The 26,315-nt window shown below is 42.4% G+C and overlaps 1 protein-coding gene across 1 annotated transcript; it reads right to left on the bottom strand.

Annotated features, from left to right (window-relative positions):
* Positions 1-1,490: 1,490 nt before the first annotated feature.
* Positions 1,491-26,314, bottom strand: LOC115561284 (lissencephaly-1 homolog A). The gene is made up of 11 exons (XM_030381227.1): positions 26,094-26,314; positions 21,599-21,899; positions 13,591-13,675; positions 11,911-11,985; positions 9,947-10,153; positions 7,894-8,062; positions 5,646-5,748; positions 5,304-5,532; positions 3,492-3,593; positions 3,238-3,394; positions 1,491-2,571 (listed from the first exon to the last, which is right to left on the bottom strand). Exons 2-11 carry the CDS (start codon positions 21,628-21,630, stop codon positions 2,498-2,500), a joined length of 1,233 nt encoding a protein of 410 aa, XP_030237087.1. The 5' UTR covers positions 21,631-21,899; positions 26,094-26,314; the 3' UTR covers positions 1,491-2,497.
* Position 26,315: the final 1 nt, after the last annotated feature.

Raw genomic sequence — 26,315 nt, 5'->3', positions numbered from 1 at the left:
ACACCAGCCAATAACAGGAGGTTGTGCACCAGGTAGCCACATCCAGGACACATTTGCCACTAACAGGAGGTTGTGTAGTAGATAGTCAGATCCAGTACACACAAGCTGGAGGCTGCGCACCAGGTAGCCACGTCCAGTACACGGTAGCAGGAGGCTGTGCAGCTAGTAGCCACGTCCAGTACACAGCAGCAGGAGGCTGTGCAGCTAGTAGCCTAGCCACGTCCAGTACACACTAGCGACTAGCAGCAGGTAGCCACGTCCAGTACACACCGGCCACTAGCAGGTAGCCACATCCAGTACACACAAGCCGGTAGCAGGGGGTTGTGCAGTAGGTAGCCACATCCAGTACAGGAACAGGAAAAAAACATGGCAAAGAGGCTAGATAAGATCAGTTAAGCAGTTTAATTCTTTATTAACAAAGAACTGCATTGGAATGAAAGGCTAATCAAATAATATCATTATGCATTTATTAATATGTCTTTAAATCTTTGTCATGTCTTTGATCACTAAACATTGCCAAAGATCTTAAAAAGCATGGATGTGCAGGGAAGTTAAATTAATTTCCTTGGTCAGCTACAGAGTTAGATGCAAGATACTCTATATATTCTACCTCCATTGGAACGGAATGGTTTCTTTCTAACACACTCAATAACGATTACTTGTGAACGTCTTCCTGCTCTTTGTAGAATATTGTTGCACCAAAATCAAAAACGAAAAATAGGAAGAGGAAAAGCCACTCAAGTGGACATTTGTACATATTTCTAATTGGTTTGTGAGGTTTGCACTTTGAGCTCCTCCCATCTTAGGCTTAAGCTTTCTTGTGCCCTTTAGACGAAAAACCCAAACCATGGCTCATCTAGGGAAATACACTGCCGTACACAGTGGAGCTCTTAACCGTAGCAGCAAACTTCACCATAAACCATTAGTTCAACAGCCCACATACATATTTATTTAGTATGTCTGCTGCTAGTTTTTCCTAAGTTTCCTAGTTCAACAGCCCACATACATATTTATTTAGTATGTCTGCTGCTAGTTTTTCCTAAGTTCTCCTGAATCCCCATGCTGCATTTCCTTGTGGGCAAAACAGATTTTGCTGAATCTCTCCCCAAAAGGCTAATTTTACATTTTATATATTTACAGAATCTGCTCTTTTACCCGGCAATACTTTATTATACAGATCGTATTTCCCCCTTTGAGAAATCTTGGGACACCCAGAAACCACTTTAACGTTGTGTCCCGCCCTTTGCCTCTCCATTTGACTGGCAAATGACATCCCTACCCTTGTGATTTAGGCTGCAGTGGCACCACGGGACAACAACTACTACCGATAAGGACTCAGCTGAACAAACGTGAGCCAGACCGTATGACGTTACAGTGCAACTTCAAATGAATGAAGACACAGCTCCTGTCATTATCAAGTGCTAGAGATTAGAAGATTTACTCCCTGAAGTCTGCCGGAGCCCGGGTCCCACAAGCCAGGGCACTTTTTGACAGTGACGGGCAAACAAACAGGCTATGGGTGTTTGAGGTAGGGGATCCTCACACTTGAACCACATCAAATTTAGGCCTACATGCTCACAAAGAAGTGGACATCTGCGCCACATCATAGCAGTCCTATGCACAAAGCCATTGATGATACTATTGGATTCCTGAATGCAAAGCAGAATTTCTAAAGCTTATCAGTGGTTTCTATGCCCATCTGGGATCCCCCAACTTGACAAGAGTACCCCCTGCCCACCCCCCCAAAGGTCCAAAGAAACATTCTTATATGCAGCCATTAAAATATCGTCTAGTTCCACATGAAGTAAAATGGTATGCACAGTCGAGGAATGAGGTTACAACGCTACAGATTATTCCAATTACAAAGCCCAACAATTATATCTCCATTAAGGGATCATATTGTTCCTTTTTCTTGCCTTTCTCCTCTGAACACCTCACCAAGCTAGGCACCAACAGACTAAGACAGTGAATGAAGAGAAATAAAAATACACAAAATAAATCGTACACAAAGAACGCCACTGTCATTTCTTAAATTATTGTGTTTTTTTTTTTAGTGCCCTACATTTTTACACCAGTCAAAGGAACAAAAGATCTGCCTTCGGTTGGTAAGGCTGCTTGACATATGGTCAGCCTCGTGTTAAACCTATGGTACTTCTAGACAATGTAATGTTAATTTATAGTATACAATTTTGGATTACCATGCAAGAATACTTTTTTGTGTGTAACATTTAATAGCTCAATCTACATCCAGGAATAATTTACATAGAAGGACAATAGTTACTGAACCAGAGAGCACACTAGGTAAATACCCACGGTGGGCGGCCGGAGGCAAGGGGCTGGTCGGTGGGTTCTGGAGGAGGTGGAATGGAGGGGGGAGGTGAGGGTGAGGGTGGGGTGGGGATGGAAGGTGGGGAAGGGGGGCTGGGGGCTTATTCGGATCTGAAGGGAGCGATTAGATGGCAGGGGTAGTTGTCCGTCCAATCTTCTCGGGCACAAATCAGCGACACTCCCACACTTTGACTGTTTGATCTACACTCCCGGTGACGACGTAGGGAGCAGCCTTGTGGAAATCTGGGGAGAAAGCAATGAGACTATGTAAACAACGCAAGGCAGAGAAAACATACACCACCTGGGCGACTTAAGAGGCTACGGATGAAATACTATGGATAGAATACTAGGAATTTATAAAGGAGGCACCCATACAATTTTGTAGGATATTTCATTTTGGTAAAACAAACCTTATATATAACCGCTTTTAACATAAAAAATAAAAAGGATAGATACAAACAGGTTATTTATTTTTTTAAACCAGCCCTCGAACTTTCAATTCATTTTTCTCTAGCAGTATCCTCCCTCTGGGGAGACCTTCAACCGCTCAAGAGGAAACGGCTTCAAACAGCTTGCCCAGAAAAGCAGATCTCAGGCCAGGAAGGCCTCTAAGGAGCCTTCCCAAGCCTTGATCTAGTGAAAACTCAGCTCGGGGCAGGGGGGAGGGCGGGGGGGGGTGGTTTGAGTGGTCCTGGGGCAATTGTTTACCCAGCTCAATACAATCCTCAGGACGTCAAACAAACATACTGTGGGGGAAGACGTGTTGTTTATACTGCAAAGAGTTTTCCTAAAGCAGCTTCCTCTAGCTCCACGGAGAAGAGTTCATAGGAGCCACCTGAGGGGGAAGCGGTGCGAGTCTCTGATGGAGACCCAGGGACAGTATGAAACGTGGGTAGTGGGGCTGCTTACCAAGAGAGGTTACAAAATGTTCGTGGGCATACAGGGTCTTCATGCAGCGCTTGTTCTTGTAGTCCCAGATCCTCAGGGTCTTGTCATCCGCGCAGGACACTATGAATTTGCCTCCGGGGTGGACAAGCATCCCACGCACCCAGTTGTCATGACCGACCTGCAACAGAAGGGCGTAATGAGCCAAAGCCTCCATCTCATTGAGAATTCAAGAGAAACCGTTTAATTATGGTGGCTGATTATGGACCGGCCCTCACCAGTGTCATAAGGCACATGCCAATGCTGACATCCCACATCTTGATGGTTTTGTCTCTGGAGCCGGACAGCAGGAAAGGCCCAGGCTTTCCACTCTTCTTGACCTGGTGGGTGAGGAGAGGAGGATGTTACGACCTCAACTTCAAAGGAGAAAGGCGTGACTACACTTTCAACGATTGTACAACACGTCAACTACAAAAATGTCTGGCAGAGGAGCACAGAGCAGAGCCCCAGCCCAGGAGCGCATCATGTTCATCGTTACATGCAGAGATTAAACAAGCAGCCTGCAAACCAGCTCTCGTTTTATGCGGCATTGCGACAGTGTGAATTACAATAGAAACAATTGGACATTATGAAACTTACTTTTAATAATGTAATCTCCACATCAAACCACAGGCTAGACTTTAGCTATTCAAGGGCGATGTGGTTTTCAACACAATATGCAAAAAAATGCACCAAGCACACTTTGTCACTATTCTAATTAGCTTGTATTAGGTTAAGCAACTGCACTGTGGAGGGGTTGTAGGAATTTTAAAAAAAAGGACTCAACACTGGTCTGCTACAATATGTATTGCAATATTAAAAATGGAAAAAAATATATTTTGTCTCAAAATCCAATTTATCTTGCCTGAATATACAGCCCTTTGACAGTGTTTCTCTATGGCAATGGAAGGCCATAATCCATTGAGAGCTGCTTCTTTGTCCACAGAGTGCTACTTTCCTTTGTTGCTAACCAAACCAAGAAGTCGTTCCCACAGTACACATTCATACACGAGGTACATTGGAACCAAAAGTCATTACATGCCTACTGATTCGGGGAGGGACTATTTTAATCAGTAAGAACAGCAGCACAATCAAAAAAATAGTCAAAGGGGTAACATTAGATAGTTAATTAGTTATAATTATTTATTTGGGTGTGTGTGTGTGGTTACAATGTCTCAAAATGGTTTCTCTGCCAGTTAATCCACGATCTCTAGTCAAATCCTAGCTCAATAGTGCAGGCAAAATTGACCTACTTCAATGTTTTTAATTGAACTAAGGACTATTATGAACCAATAGAACGGATCAAAAAGTTGTGAAAGCGGGACATTGTATTTTTATTGCACTTGGAGGTGAGTCTCTCGCTGTGAGGACACACGCTTTAATTAGATGAACCCAGCATTAGACACGGTTGATCACAAGGCAGAGAGGCGAGTGTGCCGGGGCTGACCCTAGGCCATGGCAGTCAGTGTGCGTGTCAGTATGTGTGTGCTCAGTGTTTGCGCGGGTGTGTTTCCGCGTGCATGTTAGTAACTGAGTGAGTTTCGAGCTCTTCTAACAATACGCAGTGGTCTTTTATAGGTCCGACTCGTGGTTTCAGTGTGAGAGCTCCACACTAGCCTGACTAGGCAAGTGGAAGAGGAATGCTCTTGATCACCTAGAGATTACTGTGGACAGCACGGGTCACATTATGAACCTATAGTGCAAATGGCCCCACGTTTAGCATTATTATTATCAAGATTATGCATACGTCCTGCTCTTTCAGTGTAGGCAGATATGTAGAGTTGGGTTTTAGCATATCTTTACATAAAAATAGATATCTTAGGTGTAAAGTGAAATTCTACGGTGTTTGACTTTAGTAACATTTGACTTGGGCCCACCGAGCCCATTTTCCCTGCTTCTTCACAAAATAGATTTTGGTTCAAAACGGACCCAAACCTCTGTCTTGTATAGAGCGACAGTGTTGGGAGTCTTGTAATAACCAACACATCCCTCTAACCCCACGTCTTGCATACAGAGCCCGTGTTGGGAGTGTGACATTGAACCAGACGTACCTCGGAGCCGGTGGCCTCCATGATGCTGGGGTAGGCGCTCTCGGGGGCCCAGGAGATGCACTCCACCACGTGCTCGTGCTCCCTCAGCTCGGCCTTGCACTCTTTGGACGCCACGACCCACACGCGCACGGTCTGGTCGTTTGAGCAGCTGGCGATCAGCGTGCCGTCCGGGTTGGGCCGCACCATGCGCACCCACTCCCTGTGGCCGGTGAAGGTCTTCACGCAGTACCTGGGTGGTGGGGGGGGACATGAACGTTCGTCAGTGCTCACTTAATGAACACTACAATGACGACGGTATTGATTTAGCGCTCAACAGTTAGGGTGGTTTCACAAGCCACATACCCAGTTGCGACCTCCCACATTTTGATGGTTTTGTCCCTCGAGGCGGACACTATGTGATCTCCATTGGGCATGATGGTTACAGATGAAACGTTGTGGTCGTGTCCTGCAAATATTAGATGAAGACAAGAAGAACAATGACCGCCGCTTTAGGGCTTGTGCATCAGAGTGGATCATGGGAATCTGTGTTGGTGATACTCCGTTTTGCCATGACGCGAGAGAGTTGTAGTAATGTCAAATCCTAAATCCACATTAACAAGTAACCGTGGCTAATCTAAACTTTCTTTTTCCATGCAACGCATGTGAAGCGCTGTGGCAGTTTCATACACAACAATGGTGAAAAATAATTTCACAAATAATTTGTAAACACTGACCAAAACACTGTTACTACCAATAACATTCCAATGATTCTATCCTACCAAAATGGTGGCAGTCCTTGCATACCGACGTCAGGACGTACAAGCCCTATACGACCAACCATCAGTTGAAGTGATGCTGTACGTATTTAACTTCAATCCACTTTGAGTATGTAATAATAGAGGATCACCAACAACACAAACTAAAATTTGGTTTAAGTAAATTATAAAATTCCACCCAAAAGAGATTTCAACTGTATGGCATTATTGTCTAGATTGTTGAACCAATTAAAGAGAAGCCACATTACTGGGGGTAACTAGGTTCTAAAGGGAAGAAGAGAAAGCTAATTACCTAGATATCAAGTAGTGTTTGAGCTGCTAAGCACAGTAAGGCAGAGTAAAGACTGTCCCTGAAGAAAAGGTCAACACTGAGTGTGTGTGTTTTTGCATGTGTGTTTTAGGGAGGGGCTGAAAAAAGTCTGGCAGCCAGACCGAAAGAAAAAAAAATGATGTGGTACTGAAGAGGATAATTAAACTGCTCTCCAAGTCTGTATTAATCTACTACACTGAATCAGTTATCCTGGTAAGCAGAGGGAGTGTGTGGAACATGAGGTATTAAAATGTCTAGGTATGCAGGAAGAAAATAGAAAAATGGAATAAAAGGGAATCTATTAGGATGGGATAGAAACAAGGAAATAATCTCAGCCACTTGCCCAAAACCGTAAAAATAATCCACTCCCAACATACATACACACTCAATGACTCAGACACTGTCAATACAAATATCAGGGTTAACAACTTGAATAAAGATTTTAGATCTAGCAGATCTAAAACCTGTTTCGATTGAGGGTCTATATTATGGGATTGGAGCACATGCTGTACCAAATATGCTCTACCACACATGCTGTAGGGGAGGTTGGGATTTCTCTAGACAGCTTAGACAGAATTATCACTCTGAGGGGGGTCTTCCTATCAGAACAGCCCGGGGTAACGTCTACAATCGTTACAGTTGTAATTTACATTGCAATTAGGGTTGAAAGGGAGATTGGGGAGGACATCAGCAATGACACACTATATTCTCAGCTGAGGAAAATCGAGATAAACTACTTAAAAATTCTCTCTTGTCCACTTAACATTTAATATGGTACATTAGTATATCCCAAAGAGAGCAGTCTGTGTGAATAGGGGAGGTATTTCAGAGCAGGAGAAACACACCCAGACCGTTTGGGCTTTCTTGATATGGAGACTTTTCCGATTTTTCTAGCCTGGCATCCCTAGACCAATTTGTAAATGGTTATTAGTCTGGAATCTGTTAGTTCATTTTAGATTTGCAAGGGGTGTTATCAACGTGCACAAACCAAAATGACTATGGATGCAATTGGTTAGCTCTACAACCAATCAGAGCAACAATACATGTGACATATCAGTGGAAGCCACCTTGGTTGCTTATGAAAATGCGACAGCGGTTCTCCGAAATCCGTCTGAACGTGAGGAGGGCTGGACGCATATGCCAGAGTAAATAAAGCACAAGCTTGCAGTTTCGACTGGTTGCCGGCTACTTGGTGACCATCGTGGGATAACAGCGTGATAATAAACTGTGTAACACACCGAGACCCAACAACCAATAATTACATCACAGGAATTCGAGTGTCGGATAACAAATTTAGTAAGAATACTCTAATATTCTACTCTTACGAATACAATACTACTAAAAAATGCAAAGCAATAGCCACCTTGCCAACCAAAATGTGCAAGGCTAGAGGTATTTGAACATCATTGTTTTTCTCCAAAACTGTATGCAATGAACAATAATGAATGACGTGTGCAGTTCAGCACAACTTCAGCAGACATAATTCACAGCAGAGACGGATCTTCAGCAGCCATCAGGCTCTTACCATGCATGGTCCTGATGCACTCGAAGCCTTGGAAGTCCCACAGCTTTATGGTCATGTCCGCAGAACAGGATGCTAGAAGTTTGCCAGTCTGGTCGAAGGAGATGTCCTGCACTGAGTCTGTGTGCCCCTTGAGTGTGCGTTCAAAGTCACCGGTCTCGTAGTCCCAGACCTAGTGGAGGACACCAGTAGATGGCTGTTAGAAAGGGGTCCAAGGCGTATATTCACACTCCAATTAAGGGGAAATAAGCAGAAGTACAATATTGTTGTTCCGATTGCGATGAAGGATAAGCACACACAAGCACACCTAAATATCACATCTTCTGTGACTGTGTACACATGCATGCGTGTACACAGACACAGATTATGTGATGTTTATGTATGTGGATATATTACCATCTGTGACGTGTTATTTTGCGGCTTAGAGTAACATAGCAGTCAAATAAAAAAATGACCTGCCTTGGAAAAATCTTAAAAAGAAAAGTCTTGATACATTTCAGTATAATAATTTTCTAACTAGTCCATCATTGCATAGCTAATAACCCCTTTTACATTTCTGCTACTGTAGATACACTAGGGTTTTGAAAGACATGAGAATTTAATATAGGGTGTAATAGTAAGGAGACACCTGATGGTTAATGTTCGACAGACGGCTTGCCGTGGAGGATTAAGCCCTTTGTGGTGTATTCTGGGGTGGGGGTATTTAGACAAGCTGTGATCGGAGACACCAAGGATCCTGCCATCTGAATGGGGATTTCCTTGCTACAAGCCCCACTCCTTTTGGATTTGCATCTCATTGGGGGATTCCTGCCAACTCCTAGTCTTGATATAGTGGCAGTGAGCTACCAAACACACGTAATAATGTCAGTATAGGATGGCCAGAGCAGTAATGGATGTTTTACATTTTTACATTGACTAAATGACAGCAGGTCCAGTCTTTCAAATACCTCGGCTCAAATTTACAGAATTGACGAGGAATAAAAGCATCGATCTGCAATAACAAAAGGCACATAGAGTGGCAAGATGATGGATTGATATTTTTCAACTGCCACAGAGCTGAATATATAATTCTCAACCAACAAGAATTAGTTCTGATGCAAAGTGCCATCTGCCAAGTACTCGTAGAAGACGTTCAGAACCCAGACGTCATGTGACTGTGTGAGAATGTGGTTTTACAGCTCCATAAATGAAAATGCATGCACGACATTCAAGAAAAAATATGTTCACAAGAATGTAGGTGTGACCTCGAATCTTCGACGATTTGAATCGTCCGATAGATAGACAGCTAGTCTGTATTATAGTTGACAATTGGACCAAGTGAAAAAGATTTTCCGCGTCGGTACTGTGTAGTGCATTTTTGCTGTCCTGCTAACGTTGCTGCACTTGTCATCAACATGCATCTTAAATTTGTAACTGGTCAAACGACTTTGTCTTTATCGGTGTAAGTTGTCTTGATCAGATATCAATACCGTGCGACATCAGATAGAAAAGAGCCCTCCATTACCACTGAGACCAGCCACCTTTTGAGTTTATAATGTATTATATTAATTACGATATGATGTATGGGTCAATGGCTATATTTTCTGTCAAATTGAAGACCGATGCTGACATGACAAGTAGTTTATTTGTTTGTAGAGGCGGTCCTTTAGGCGCTGTGGCTCTCCTATAGACAGCTATGGAAAACCCTGATAAACCTAATTATTATTCTCTAGTGTGTAAACCTTGCAAAAGTCCCAAACATGCATGCATCATTGAGCTGCATATGTCAAATAACATCAGTCGACGATGGTTCTGGTGCGACAAATCATATTAGACTAATCTTAGTCGAGGACCCCCCCCTACTAACATGTCCCAGTTTGATAACCAGCGGCTACAGCAAGCAGGAGATCCAGTGATGAGATGAACCTTTGAGCGGACAAAATAATCAAAGCCCACCTCCAAGAGGTTGAGTAGAGGTGTTGAGGCAGAAGGGTATAGGGGTTAGATCAAGACGGAAGCTGTCCGTCCAACATCTAATAAAGTGTTTAAAAACGTTTAAAAACAACCAACGCCTCACCTTTATTGTGGCGTCTTCAGAGGCGGACACCATGACGCTGAACACGGGGTGGAAGATGACCCGGGTGACGGGGCTGCGGTGCCCGCTGAGGGAATACTTCTCCGGTGGGCGCGGGATCCACTCCTTGGGGTCCCGTTTCTGAGTGACGGGACCGCCCAGGGTTATCTCCTCCTTGGCTTCGTTCAGCTTGGACTCCAGCTCCATCACCTGCGGCCGCACACAACACGTCAGCACGGAGACACGCTCGGTCACTTGGACTCGACTAGGCACAAGCTATTCTAAACAGGCTTAAAGCTGTCCTGGGTCACGTTAGTGTTGAGTGTTAGAACATATTAATATGTTGTTACAGATGGTTCTTCCGACTACCCCTTTAACTGTAAGTAGTTAGACAGTGTATTTGTAACAGTCCCAGATGGTTCACCAGACCACATCAATGTCACTGTTAGTACTGAAGCATATTCAACCTTCAAGAAGGTGGAATATGTATGCTGTATGCTGTAATCTTACTACTATAATAGCAAGCCTGTCGCACCAGTTGCTCAAGTTAGTCATGTGCGCATGTGCCAAGCAACCTGCAGCTCACACACACACAAACACCGCACGCGCAAACGCATAAATACACCGCAAGCACGCACATACACACCGTATACATACACTGCACAAACATACATGGAAGCGCACACACAGGCACGCACACACACACGCGCGCGCACACACACCGCACGTCAAAACAAAGGGAGCGACACACTAGCCGAGGTAAGACGTTACGTTTTTAAACATAACGGCTCCGCCATCAACACACGTGGAGGTAAGAACACACACGCACGTGCACACACCGCAGCGACACTCGCCCAGGAAAGACGTTATGTTTTTAAACATAACGGCTCCGCCATCGACACACGCGCAGGTAAGAACACACACGTGCAGGTAAGAACACACACGTGCAGGAAAGAACACACACGCACAGGTAAGAACACACACGCACAGGTAAGAACACACACGCACAGGTAAGAACACACACGCACGCGCACATACCGCAGCGACACTTGCCCAGGTAAGACGTTATGTTTTTTAACATAACGGCTCCGCCATCGACAAACGCACACAGCAACACTTTGTTGCTCAAACCTAATATTACTCTCCTCCTTGAGCCTCCCGAAATGTCTTGCGATATTTATATCCCCTTCCCCCCCTGCGGACTGTTTTAGTGGTTATATTTTTCTTATGTTTTGTGTGTATGCTACGTGTGATTGTAGGCTACTGCTGCCTGTCTTGGCCAGGACACCGGATGAGATGTTTAATTTCAATGATGATCATTATTTTCAACTAACCAATAGTAGTTGCCTTGCATTTTAAAATGTCAATGCACTTTTCAGCCCTGAATAACAGTAAAATATAGTTAATAATTGATTTGCATGCATAGTATACGACACTTTTCATTGAACAATTACCCCTGTTACCATAAATTGACTAATTTTATAATGAAATCAAATGCTCACACACTAGCTGCTTTCAGACACACGTGTAAATCCTGATATTCTCCTGATGGGCCGTATGTGTCAATAACATATCATGTCATTTTCCTAAGGAAATGTAAATACCTTACATGTGAATGAGGAGTAGAAAGTCAAATTTCTCCCACCACTTCAGTGGGCGTGTTGATGACGCTTCTACATGTCATTGAGTGGCCCCCTAAATGATAATCAGCTTGTTGCCTTTTGTTCGCTGAATGGTTAAAAAATATTAAAATGTTGGCACTGCTTTTTAGAGTAATTTGTGGTGAACGAATGTTATACATTGTAACATTATAGGCAAAATGTTATTATATTATGCTCTCAGAAATTAGTTACATTATCGACCGGGGTTTCCACATTATTGCTATGGGTTTAATTACAACTAGAGGTTGAGCGCGCGCAACGCGAGTGCGAAATAAAAGTAAAAGGAGGGAGAGGAGGGGTACAAACCTTTTTCTGTAATCTGATGACTGAGGTCCATTTCTTTTCCAATAGGCCTGCATACTTTTTATCCATTTCTTCGTTCTGTGGATCGGAGGGCACAGAGTCAGGACAGACAGGCAAGGAAAGCCAATCACATCCCTGGGTTTAGCCTTAGCAGCGTGAGGGGGGGGGGGCCTGATGGCCAGGCTCCATGCAGAGTCTTTGGCTAGACTCATAATTAACCTGGCCAACCATGATTGCAAGACGGACACAACCTTCAGCTACACGCACACACTCCTATTCTTAATCCCTGTCAGGCAAGATAATCTCCTACAAACATGGAAGGTTTTAGCGGTTTATAGTCACCTACCCGGAATTAGAGGAAACTAGGGCCAGAAAAATAAACCTTTTTTATGTATCACAATGAACATAGATTCAAAATCTGACATAAAATTCAGATTTTTGATATTTACAGTAAATATTGCCTAATTTCGTAATTAAAAAATAATAATCAGTTAAAAACCATTATGTTTGGTTAACAGTCTCAGCTATGAAAAGGATAGCATGTTAGTCTAATACTAGTCATTCGACTCAGTTTTCACTTTCCCAGTCCACAGTAGTTTGTGTGTGGCACATTCGTGAGATACAGCACAAATCTTCCATGGCCTTTGATCCAATCTATTCTCTGCTACTCCCTTCAGAAACCTAACCAACAGATTGCCAGAAATAGCTTGGCATGTTGCCATCATGGGAGGTGAGAATGAGTAATTATTTATTTTTTGCAACTGTGGGACATGCCAATTTCTTCTGGGCATGGTGTATGGACTTGTTTAATCAAATCTTAAATAGTATTTAACATATAAAATGGAAATTAACAAAGCATCCAAAAGCCTGGATTGTAGGCGTTCATAATAGTCAACCACACCATGGCCCTAACGTTGTAAGATAGCCCGAAAATAAATGTAGGACAGAAAAGGCAGTGGTGCAGTAATGGTGCAACTCTGCCATCTGCCTGGTCTCTCTGCCCATTAGGTCAACAGATCTTGTCAGTGCAGCGCACGTACACACACAATTATGTTGCAAATGGATCTGCTTTTGCTGCACTATAGCAGAACAAGCCTATGATACCCTAAAACTATTATTCTCTACACAAACAAAAAATCTGGTGGCCCAGTGCTGCTTGGTACCAATGGCCTTAAAGCCCTACAAGAGGGCCGAAACCCGTACACAAGGACCCGACCTACCCTCGGCCGAGCACCCCTCCACGATAATGTGACAGGATGCTAAACAGTCCCATAATAAAAGGGCCTTCATGAATGGGTATAAAAGGTGGTGGGCTTTTAGCATGCTACTGCTTAGGTGGGCAGTAGGATACACGTGGCCCTTTGGATCATGAATTATTCAGTTGATTTCCAAGGGATGCAACAGAATAAGCCACTTTATATAATCTACGGTATATTTTAGCCAAGAGGAAATCTAACATTCAATTCGCCACAGCCAGCTCCCAGAAATGTTAAGCATAAAGCGATATGTTTTTAATTAATATTCATCGCCAATTAATAGCATCTTTGATAGACATCTTGTCAAATAGAACACTTTTCGTTTATCGTACACATTTTCATAAAACTTCATTAATTATAAAGGGCTAAAAAAAGTGCACATCAAGGCAAGGCAATATCTGGATGAATTAGTCTATTGGCTACTTACCATATCTAGTTCAGCCTCCTTCTTGAAGGTGGAATATGCTTCTTCATAACCATTGGAACGCAGGTAGTCAGCTATTGCACGATTTCTGAAAATGTTAAAAAAGTTAAAACGTTAACAATTAGTCTGGCTGATTAGCAGACAAGATATGTTAAGCACAATGAGAAGCAATATGCTTATGCAGTGAAACAAAAGACCGAAAATGAGCATGCATGGAAATGTGTCAGACAAAGGGAATTAATTGATTCAACTTTTGTTACCCATTCACCCAAGTCTCAGACTTAATACGAGACTGCAGTTTCACAGTATGCCTCTTGCATTCCCCCACCCCGCACAGCCTCCCACACACTCCCTCCCACACACCTCTTCACATTTGACACAGATAGAGCGCACATCTGTCTGAGCGCTATAATGAGATAACATGGCTGTGGGCAAATAATGGAAATGGGAGTCCCTGTGGTGGAGATATCGGGATACTGATGGGTGGTGCAAAGCCCAGGCAGCCTTACTTCAACAAATTAAGACTGACAAAGAAAAATGGTGGTAGGACAAGTCTACTCAGTTGACATCAGCTGCTCTAACCAAGAATGCAGCATGTGAGGCCACAGCCAAGTAAGACCATGCTGTTTTTTTATTTGTATTATTTTTTTTTTACTGAGGTCAAAGGCATTTTGTGCATATGGCCTTTTCCAGAGATTTTTGGGCTTGTTGAGAACACGCAAACTAGTATTCACACATTTTGTAACTAGCCTCAGAAAATGTCCATAATTTCCAGTCATATACCATCCAATGTAATATCAAAAGAAGCACAATATCGAAATGTTATTTTTTAAATGGTGCCATTTTCCATTTTTTGCACAAAAAATAAAGGCCTAATCCAAATGAGCATTACAACGGATTAATTTGAATATGCCAATTAATGCAGTTATAATTGCATCGCTATTGTAAAGCAACGGTGTGTGTGTGTGTGTGTGTTTGGGACTGAGGAAAGTGTGCTGCCGAGCCTGAGAAGAGAAGCCAGGGATCACGTGATAATCTGCCTGTGCGTCTCCACAGAGCAGACACCTTGAAGGGGCATCAGCAGTCACCAGAGGCTAGCCTTTCCATGAGGTTTAAACACGGGGACTGTGTTTAAACCGAGAGAAACTGATGAGATAGGGACAAAAGCACACCAGTGGCTGAACACTGAGGTGGCATTGAGAATACGAGGAGAGAGATATTCAGATAGAGAGGACAAAGGGCTAGTCGAGCAAGAAGAGAAGAGCCATCCTGCCTTTTCCTGGCTTTGTCTGAGGCTGGCTTGTTTACGACCACAGCCTCGCTGCTTGTGTCAGGTTTCATCCCATGTTGAAGTGACGGGGTAACCCTGTCATATCTGGCCTCTCCAAAAAAAAAAAAAAAAGATAACTCACAGCCAAGACCAGGAATGATGAAATAAAAAGATTGTTAAAAGAATAAGGATGAAGGCCGGTCTTAACCCCTTTGCCCTCTATTCTCTTCCCTCCTGAAGGCCCCTCATGACAGGAGCAGTCCGATTACAGCTCAAGGTTAGCGGGAGGTTATCGGGTCTGTGACAGCCTGCCTGTCGCAGGTTTGGGGGGGGGGGGGGGAGCAAACGGCGATGTGTGGGGTGAGGACTATTTTTGGAAGTGTATTATAATGAGGTGGGAATTTTGGGAGAGGAAAGCTTTGTGAAGTGCTGAGGTTTGTGTCCTTCCACAGTGCGAGTTGACAGCCAAGATCGTGTCCCATCAGCAGGCTAGGCCAGACAAGACGATGGCTGAGCGCAATGCTACACCTATCCCAACTGTCAAATTAGACACACATGTACGCAACGAAAGTCTTCTACCCAACCAAACAAACACAATTGTCAATGTTTGGGACTGAAAATGTGTGACAACTTTTTTGCCTCCTCCATTGGAAAGCATACACATTCAATATGATTGACATTTAAAAAAGAGGCATCTATTAACAGAGTCAACCAAAACCATGACTACTAGCCAGCCAAATTGTTTTGCATTTACTTATACCAGGTGGGTCTCCACCTAATATGGGATAATGGGATTCAACAACAGCGTTCTAGAAAATAAGTTTTGCCGAGGTTACATGTTGAAGGCTAAGCAGTTGCAAGAACATTTTTCTAGTAGAAACACAGCAGACAGTTTCATATATATTTTTGGAAATTATATCATTAATGAGACAATTCTAAATACTAGAAAATAAACAAAATGTAATATTTGCGATTCACTCAAGGTAAGCCTGCACCATCCCTTGCCCTTTCCTTACCATTCACCTCCAGACATAATTACATGTTTTCAATTTGAAGAGGAATGAGGCAAATTTAAAAAAAAAAATAATTCATGCCATCATGTTCGAGAGTTTCCAAATAGAAATAGGTAAATGAAGGTGCAGAAAGAGTGGACCCAGCGGTATCCATGGCGACAAGGAGCGCACGGCTAGAAGACGTGGTTGGAAGTTGGTAGAGGAGAGGCATTGAGGAGGGGCAGAATAGAAGCAACCATAAACTGCTTCACTCAGAGCATACAGTGGTATTAAACCTTGCCAGCCTTAATGTGTTCAAAAGGAAACATTTTTGCAAGAAGGTAGATAACTTGCAATAAGAAAACGCATTACCTGCTGCAATATACCCCAGGGTAAACTAATGTATTTAATGCCCAATGTTATAGCCAGCAGGTTTGAAACACTACTCCCCAGTGCCCACACTGCAGAATAGTGCTTTCCAGCAACTTCAAAATGGAGAGCCACTGTGTCATGGATGACAAACACTGAGGAGAAGGAAAGTAAGGGAGGAGAGAGTGAGCTCATCCGTTAAGGAGAGCGACAAATGAAGAACTGAGTGCACTAGCCAGCCAGCTAACACTGACATCACCACACACGCACACGCACACGCACACACACACACACACACACACACACACAGACAGATTGCCCGACGTCCCGGGGCAAGTAAAACGCCACGTCGGGCAAGTAACTATGACAACCCGCTTGCCCGTTCGGGCAAGTGGAGGACTCGAAGCAAAAAAAAAGAAAAAGAAAATTGATTTCTTTTTTTACGATCATCGATAAAGTTATTATGTTGCCCCCTCTCCTTGTCCTCGTCGGATAATGCTTGGTGTACTATTTGATTTTATTTGAATGTGGCTTCGGCGATTCAAAATCGAGTGACTCCCGGCAGGTAGCCGGCACGCCGCAGATTAAGAACTAGGAGATGGCTGCGTACAAGCTCAAGCGTAAGCAAACTTTTCAAGCATCCTGGAAGAAGGAGTTCCCCTGGGTTATACTCAAGGATGTGGAGGAATCACCAACTTGTTCTGCGAGGTTTGCCTTAAGTTCCCGTCAACGGCGGATAAAAGCGGTTCGTTTTGTAAAGGAACGTCATCTTTCAGAAAGCAAATGCTTGAGTGTCACGATAAGAGCAAGCAGCATCTTGCTTGCATGGCAGCTAAGCGGGCTGTTGATAACCCGTCCTCCGGTGCCTTACCGGTTATTTTCACTAAACAGAACGCGGAGGCAAATGTGGTTATCACAAAGCAGATAATATAAAGATAAAATATAACAATTTACCTGAATCTTTGTCGTTATTTGATAACCACTAATAAAAAAAACTATTTATATTTGGGGCCAGTGAAAATTGACTTCGGGCAAGTAGAATTCAGACCCACGGGCAAGTGGAAAAAAAATCCTTAGCGTTGAACACACACACACACACACACACACACACACACACACACACACACACACACACACACACACACACACACACACACACACACACACACACTTTAAACAGGTAAAAGGGAGAGCCATGTTTAGCAATGAATCTGATTAAAGAATGAGATAATGTACAGCTCAAAGTCCAAAGTCATTATTAAAGATAAACTGTATGTGCTGCAGATCTGAAACACATACGTTTAAGATACCCGTCGACACTCGTCTGGGTGTAGCAGCAGCCAAGTATAGCTATGTGATCAACATAGCTATAACCCTAACCCTTTACACACACACACACACACACACACACACACACACACACACACACACACACACACACACACACACACACACACACACACACACACACACACACACACACACACACACACACACACACACACGGTTCCGGGATACCCCAAATAGTCTAGCCAAAAGTAGACCGTTTTATGTTTAAATGAAACACCAAGAGCTCCAGAACCCTGCACAAATAAACTAAGAGCACTACAGTCAATCAAAAATTGGATTTGAGCGTGAGAAATAAATGTAATGCACACACACGTACAGCACATTACTCCATGGAGCTCTGTAGCTAAAGTGGTAGAGTGTGGTGTTAACACAGCCAGATCAGCATTTCCAAAACCCATGCCAAGAACGTATGCATGGTATTGTAAGACCATTTGCACCAAGGAATCCAGCTTGCATACAGTATATCATTCTGAACGTGTATTATATGTGGATCTAAATGTCACTCAGATCGTGTCTGTAGTTATTTACCACACTGGCATTTTACATCCTTTTTTACCAAGGGAAAGGAAATTGAAATACTTCCGTATTACAAACTAAAAAATGCTCCATATGATTATTTCCTTAAAAACCTCTGCAAGTTCCACGTCTAAATTGGGTTTGAGAAAGAAGAAATGGACCTGGCTGCCTTGGAGCCCAATTGTCGTTACAATGAGGTACTTCTGGCAGGGCCTCAATGATGGCCCATCACTGGAGTCACACATACTGTTGAGACTACGAGAAACGTTACACCAGTGTGATTTCTTTGAATTTTACATATACTTCTAGGGTTTGGATACGAAAACAATTTCATTCTGTGAATTAATCGTAAAGACATTATGGATGGTCTTTTTGATGTCTTAACCATATTGTAAAACAGCATGAAAAGATGTGTCTATTCAGGCCTTATATAATGCACTACTTCAGTAGTCTATATAAAAAGGAAATAACAATGAATAACCATCATATACAATACAGAACTGCCCCTCATACTTAGATCAATGCCTTGTATGTGTACTGGGAAGTACTTGGAAGAAACAGTGGTCCCAGGACAGACAATGAAACCATGTGCTTCCATCCGTCTGTCATGCAGGAGGCAAGATTTGAGACATCCTGCTGATTGGACCCCCTGCTGATACATACTGGTGCCCTCTATACACACTGTAGCCATGGTGCCACTGAGAAGCACTCTATACATCTCCATCTGCCTCGAAACCATTCTCTCAATTCAAGCCCAGCCACGCCCAGGCAACGTTCACCGTCCAAGCTAGGGTTACCTTCCTATTCATTGAGGCTCAAGACATTAATTAACGGTAAAATAGGGGCTTCAAATAGGACTCATTCAAGAACAAATGTAAAAAGGAAACAAAACAAAGATTATAATAAAAGAAGCCTAATGCAGTTACATAAAAAAAGGAGCATGACCATTTCCATTGTCTGAGACATGGAATGGGAGCTTTGCTTGCTCAGCCAATCCAGGTTGTTCGTAATACTATAATGCAACTGCTGGCCACCTCAATCACTGCTGACCACCTCTAGCACATGGTCTGGCATTCATTGTGTTCGTCGTGACATTCACAGCCCCAGGAGCAAAGCAGACCAAGGAACATGGTCCTTTTATCAGAAGACATAGAAATTGTCTACAGCAAAGGCCAACTGCACATGGGTGTCCACAGGCAGAGGAGGGTTTGTGCTCTGGGTCTATTTTTATCAAATGCCTGCAGAAAAGGCACATCCCCTGACCCTGAAAAGGAACAGAGATGCGCTTTTCATTAGATGTGCTCAGAAACGTAAGACTTGTTTTGAAGATGCTGCGCAATCACAGCATCTGACTCAAGTGCTGATGGGGCCAGTAAAAGAGACAAGACTGCTCTGTTTGGAACAGCAAGTTTATCTAACAAGGTTCAACTTGTTAGAGACGGTTACGAAGTCAATCCTGCTCCAAATATTCATTTTGATTTTAGTAGAGGGTCTCAATGTATGAAGAGGCAGTTAGTGTTCGCAACCAGAATTATAACAAATATGTTGATCCCTACGTTTTTTCAAGATTTATTTTGCATTTCTATGCATTAGGCCCAATCCCATTTCTACCCCTTACCCCTTCCCCTTGTTTTGAAGGGGTAAGGGGTAGAAATGGGATTGGGCCTTAATCATTACAGATACAGCAAGAGGTAGACAGTATGGGAGAGAGAGAAGCAGCCAATGACCACGGGTCAATGCCCTAAGGACTGAGCCTTAATGGTACGCTCTTCACCCGCTGAGACCTTGATCCCTACATCTTAGAATTTGTAAAATTCACAGCCTCAATTTAATTCGCCAAATTCAAGAAATGGTGGCGTTCACACTTGAGACGCAGCTCATATGTGTGCAGAACAGTGTGCAGAACAGAATATCTGTTCCTTGCGTGCATTGTATAATATTAGAAATATTTTATTTCATGCATAATACAAATCATATACATGAGAAGCATGTATAAGACTAACGATTAGGCTATTTTAGTTGGGTAAAAAACAGATATCGGAAGCAAAACTTGCCAGAAGAAAAAACCCTAGATTCAGTTTAACGCCGTATCCGGGGCCAAAGAGGTAGATGGTGGCAGCACTAATAGGTAGCCCCAACAAATGGAATGCAATGAATTCCTGATCATGGCTCACATGGTTTGCTGGTCTTACACTATGCTCCTGTACACCATGGGGCAAGAGCATTATTCAACAAAGAAACGAGAAGCTTGTTTGACAGGGAGCACACAGGCATCAGCATTCCAACAGAACTTGCCATTCCGACTACCAGAATCTAAGAAACACATCTGAGAAAGACATTGTTGAGGAGAAGTGCCATGTCATGTGGAAGGAACTGCATTTCTCAATGACATCAGCAAGCGCAAAACAGGGAGTAAAATCAATTATTAAAACATGATAGAAATATTCCACAGTGAATTCTATTTCACTAAATCTATACATCAACTAACTCTGTGTAGACTGCATCTATCCATTGTATATCGAGACCTCAGAGACACAATGTTTAACCAGGAAAGAGATTGGAGTTCTTAAGGTCTAGAGCTCAGAGACCTCTACCTTTCCCATTCTCCTACCGTCTGGCAGGAGGTAGGTAAACATTTAATCCTAGCCTCAGGAGTTAATTACATAGTTGGTGAGATTAGGCAGGGCTGATTTCTAGCCCAGCTAATGTTTTTCCCCTGCTCATTATGAAGCACCATGCTTTGTCAGAATGACAACTGCCTACAGAGACGTTAAAATCAATATAAGAAAGACAAGGGATAGGGAATACTCATGGAAATGCACTTCATGTAGCAAGCCAAACTTCTATATGATCCCTTTCCTAGCTCATGAAAACCATACCTTCAATACATGAAATAGATGTATTGAAAAATACATCATAGAAATAGAGCCAATTTACCCACAACTAAATATGCACAAAACAATGCTTGATGTTATTTACCAGTAATCCTGAGATTCCTTAATAGTTTCTAATTAGTACTCGAGTACCACTTATTTGCAGTACAAATTGCTCTGTATATGTAAGTAAGGAACTAACAGAGCCATTTGAATGCAAACAAATATTAGCATTCTCCTTAATAACTGATGTTGACTCATGGCTGTCACTCAATTATCCTCTGCATTTGCATATTCTCTGCACTTAATCATTAACGTGAATCATGCCCTCTACAGTTTAAAAATGACAAATCAGGGTCAACACTATTCCAATAAAATGTAGGCTACAGCATTCAAGAACAAAAAAGTGTTGAATGTCATGGAAAGATAACTGACACCTGTCAAAGCTAGCACTTGCCCACGGCTTGAACATGTAACACAAAACGAGCGTAGCCTTTTTCTAGGTTAGAAGACTCAAGCACAAATTTCAAACACTATGAAATTTACACTTGCACAAATACTAAAACCTAAAGCTCAGCAGAAACGTTAGATATTTTTTGAGGCCTTAAGAAATGTGTTGATGTATCAGTTTAGAAACTTACAATTCATCGCGTTGCCTTTGCGAGAGCACCATGGTGTGGCAGGTCGTGGGGCGAGGGGTACTAGATGGTTGGGCAGGGGTACAGTTGCTCCGACCTCCTCTGTCGGGAGATGAGCGGGGCTGGTCCGAACAACACACGTGAAGAGGTGCTCTTGCACTCCTTAAGCGGCCTGTTGGCTAGGTCCAGTAAAAACGTTTAGCGTCCGAGACGGGCCTGGGAATCTGCCTCCCAACCTGGTGGTGTACGGGACAAGACGAACAGAGAGCCTGCAGACCAGTCACTAGGTGGGTCGCCAGTGCATCTAAGGAGAGAACAGAGGCGAAGACAAGTCAGTTAGAGCTATACAATAGTCCACCAAGTCCAGCAACACAAAACAACATCAAATCGGGCACAGAAGGGACTTCCATCAAGTTCACGTTTGACACAGACCACCTACTTACAAACTACTCTTTTCAAACTCATCACAGACTTTCACTTGGAAAGTGAAACCAGTGGAAAGATATGGTGTGTGCGCTTGTTTTGTGTGATTTTAAGAGAAATTAGAAAAACTGTGAATGTTAAGGGAGTTTAAAGATATACAATACCATCAGTAGTTAAATTATGCACCGTTACTACTGTAAGCTACATGTGGGAGCTACCTCATGTGAAACATGTTTACCTTGTTAATTTTTCTAAAACAAATTAGATGTTTGAACTGGCATCTCAATACTGGTCCTAAGCTTAAGTCAATGTAGGACCATTATAGCCAAATGTTATTTTGGACAATAATGAAATACTAACCTCTATAGCAAAAGTATACTACTTAATGTTTTTGTCAAATGAAAAAAACACAAATTACCTTACTTTAAATGTACAAGAGGTTTGTCTAATTTTTTTTTGTTATGTTTCTTTCTTTCATTGATAAGAACTCAAACGGCTAGGCTAGAAGACTATATGTGTAAATTCAAAAGCTTTATATCTTCATTCTTAAGAAATAAATACATTTAATCAAATTAAAACTGTGCCTGGCCATAATAATCATATATAGTAAAGATATATCATATTTTCCCATGGTCTGTAATGATCTGACATAAAATTATGTTTTGACGTATTGACATTTTGTAGGTAGTGGGCACCATACCAATATCCTACCAGGTTTATGATTTCAAAGAATCATTCTCAGTAAGTGAGTGTCATCACATTACATGGGTCATTATTATATCAGAATAAAACTAAGTATATCTTTGTATATAATAAAATCATGTTTCAGACAGGCTATAAACATAATCACAAACTCACAAAGCAGTATCATTATCTTGGTTTCATGATGATACAACATATCTCATGTAAAAAAACAATTAATCATCAGCTGAGCCAGGCATAGCAGCAAGTCAAAAACAAGAGTGCGCAGTTGCCATGAAAACACTGTCAGGTCTCTAAAGCAAGTCTCAAATATGGGATGAGAATACCCAGGAAACACTCATTGAATTGCTTGCGTCAGCTAGGCACACACAGGCTACACAGAATAATGACAGATGGAAAACATTGTATTGACTTCTGCAAAAACGATATAAAAGATCTGTCCCATCATTTTGGCCTTTGTATTCATTCAAATAGTCTGATTAAAGTTAATCTCACATTGACAGTGAGTGACACTGAGTGAGCAGCCGGTTGGAATAGGTAAAGCAAGTAGCAGTATTTGCCTATCGACAGTGGACTTGAGACTGCTAGGATGTAGCAGGAGAACACCTGACATCAGTCTCCCTGGAAACAAGCAGGCCACTGTATCATGTCGACATTATCTGGTCCTGTTGCTTAAGACAGTCCAATGCCAACCTGGATGATGGTGCAAGAGTCCCTGGCCATCATGACCGATGAACAGCCCATGTGTCATACTAGTTCAGGATTGGGTGATAGTTTATGGGATCACAATGATTGGTATATATTGGTATATATTGATGGATGGTGAATGATCACTCGTATCATTCTACCTATTATTTGATTGTTTCAAGTATTAGTAAATACAACACTACAATAACTGGCAGGAAAATTTACCTATTTTTTATAAGAAATTTGGTCTAGCAATGAAAGTAGTGTCTAGAGTGCTTCTTCTGAAATGAACACCAAGCATTCCCTAACAGAAATGGGCATACATTCAGATCATCTACCATATTTCTGTCTACAATTAATTGCTGCAGGCAGCTGCAATTCCTACAGAGTCTTGACCCTGCAGTTTGTTGTCTTGAAGAAAGTCACTATTGTCCCAAAGTAAAGATGTGTCCTATGTCCGACAAAAGGTATGATTCTCGTTGACACTCTTGTTGGTGTTCTATGTGCCAAACAAAAAAGCAAAAGAGTATAAGTTAGTAGAACTAATGACAGTGATCAATAGTCAATAGATTTTTGGGTTTTTGTTACACTTGTTTATCCAACTATACTATCATAATATACATGTACCCTATATTTCATAATACAACATCTTATAAAGGATGTACATTTGCATTATAAGATTATTCAGGATTCTTAGCATTACAAGAATCTTCTATCGCATTATTTATTCATAGGAACCCTATATGGAGCAGCAAGTTGTGGGTCTCATATCTCAATATGGTTCTACTCACGTAGAATTTAGGTCAAATAGAGTAACCATGTTTCAAATACCTGGGGAATGTCATGTCAGCCGCTGATGTTTCACAATATTTGCTGCATGTGAGGCCTCTTCAGTTAGTCTGGATTGGTTTACTGAAGCGTTGTGTACACGTCATCTTGTAATATACCCAGAGAAAATGGGTCATTCCTTGTAATAAGTTCTGTAACCTGCAGTCATTCAGCTTGAAAGTAAGGTGCTATGTAGAAGCTTTAGTGAAGGAATTGTAGGACGTAAAACTGTACAATAAAGGATCACTAAAAAACTGAAACTAATTTTTGTACATATTTTGACCTGAATGAGACTTTCGACAAAATCCTTTCAGCACATGCATTGGTTATTATAAATCACATGATACATTTCAGGCAGATGTAAATCTAGGCTTCAAACATTTTGATTGACAATGTTTAATCTGCTACAAATGAATCATTACAGAATGTGCGATTTTATTCTGTTTCTTTTATCTACATGCATGCATTTGCACCATAAAAACACTGCATTAAACCCGGTACCCTCATACAAAAACAACAATACATTCTAAAAGTAGGCGTTGACGTGGTAACGCGACTTAGGTAGGTTCAACTGAATAATGCTATAAAGCAACGAGCAAAATAGAATCCGTCAAAAAAGGCCAATAGACAACCGGGCTTAAAGGCAAAACTGAAAGATCTCGAAATAATTTCTACTTTGTCATCGTGTTCTCAATAGGCACGAGCAGAATGGCTTAGTTTTTCTCTCTAAATAAATTAGCACATAAATAATTGGTTCTTACGTATCAAACCGTAAACAGTCACCACACCACTTTAGTGTAGAGTACTTCTTCATGTTAGTTTTACACAATCCCTTTAATGGACTGGACTCCATTAAAGGGACTCCAATGTATCAGCTACTCCACCCAGATCATATGCGGATCAACATCCACCAAGTTGCAGTAGTGATGACAATGCTTCTGTCCAGGCTATGGATTATAGGAAGGCTACATTAACACCTTAAAGATTATGTTCACAACCTAGGCGAGAGGTATTTAATAAACATATATCTGACGCCTGTCAACGATCGACAACGGTACATAATGTGCAATTACTTGACATGGCTGATCACATAAAACAAGCAGAGCGTCCTACCCGACGGCTGATGCACAGCTCATAGGAGCATTGTCCAAGTCGCGTTACTGCCAGCATTGGGTGTCATCGGGACGCTAGTCAATGACAACACATGGGCATTGGGCAGTAATAGTAGCTTACTACAAGTATTAAAAAAAAAGAAGCTTTTAACGCAACTGTACGTCAATTTAACTAATAGCCTAATGGGAACCTAACCAATGTCTAATTTACAATAATCTACAACATTGACAAGACTACCACGTTTACGTTCCCAGAAATGCAACACACACGCACACAGTGTTAGATGAGTCGGTGCTGGACGGTTTGTTGTGCAGCTTGTTTTAACTGTAGTCTCCATGGACGTATCGTCGGCTCTGCCCTGCTAACATTAGCAGGCTAACGCTAGCCGCTAACACCAGCAGGCTAACGGTGAAGTAACATCAGCCCGCTACCAGCCGGAGTCCCGCAACATGACCCACAAGTGATGAGGACTACGATGTGGACCCGCATTATTAACACTTAGATTATACTCCAGGTGGAGCACACATTAACAACACTGTCTGTGTGATTGGATCCCCCACAGTCGGTTGTATGTGTTGTTTCTTACAGAGATAACTTCAGACAGCGACCTGCTGCTCCTATCGGCCTGTCCGCCATTTTGAGACATAAAAGGCGGTGCAGAAACTAAACCTCTCGTCCTGTACAATTCTAGACTAACCCTGACCCTGTCCATGGGTCTGAGAGATGAGTTATAACAGCTACTCACCCTATGACTCTTCCTCGGTGTCCTGAGCTGCCTCCGGTGTGAACATAACCCTACAGGGCGTCAACACGTCTCAGTGAGTGTCTCTGCAGGTCAGGATGCGTCTCGATCGTCTCTAGCTTGTTTTCCTCCCGCAGTCGCCTCACTCTCGGGCACGAGCACAGCTCGCGTTCACAAACAGACGGGCGCATGCACCAGCTCGTGTGCACAAACCGACGGGGCGCG

The sequence above is a fragment of the Gadus morhua genome, chromosome 16, assembly GCF_902167405.1.
Source record: "Gadus morhua chromosome 16, gadMor3.0, whole genome shotgun sequence".
Classification (NCBI taxonomy): Eukaryota; Metazoa; Chordata; class Actinopteri; order Gadiformes; family Gadidae; genus Gadus; species Gadus morhua.
This window is presented reverse-complemented; position numbering and strand designations above follow the sequence as displayed.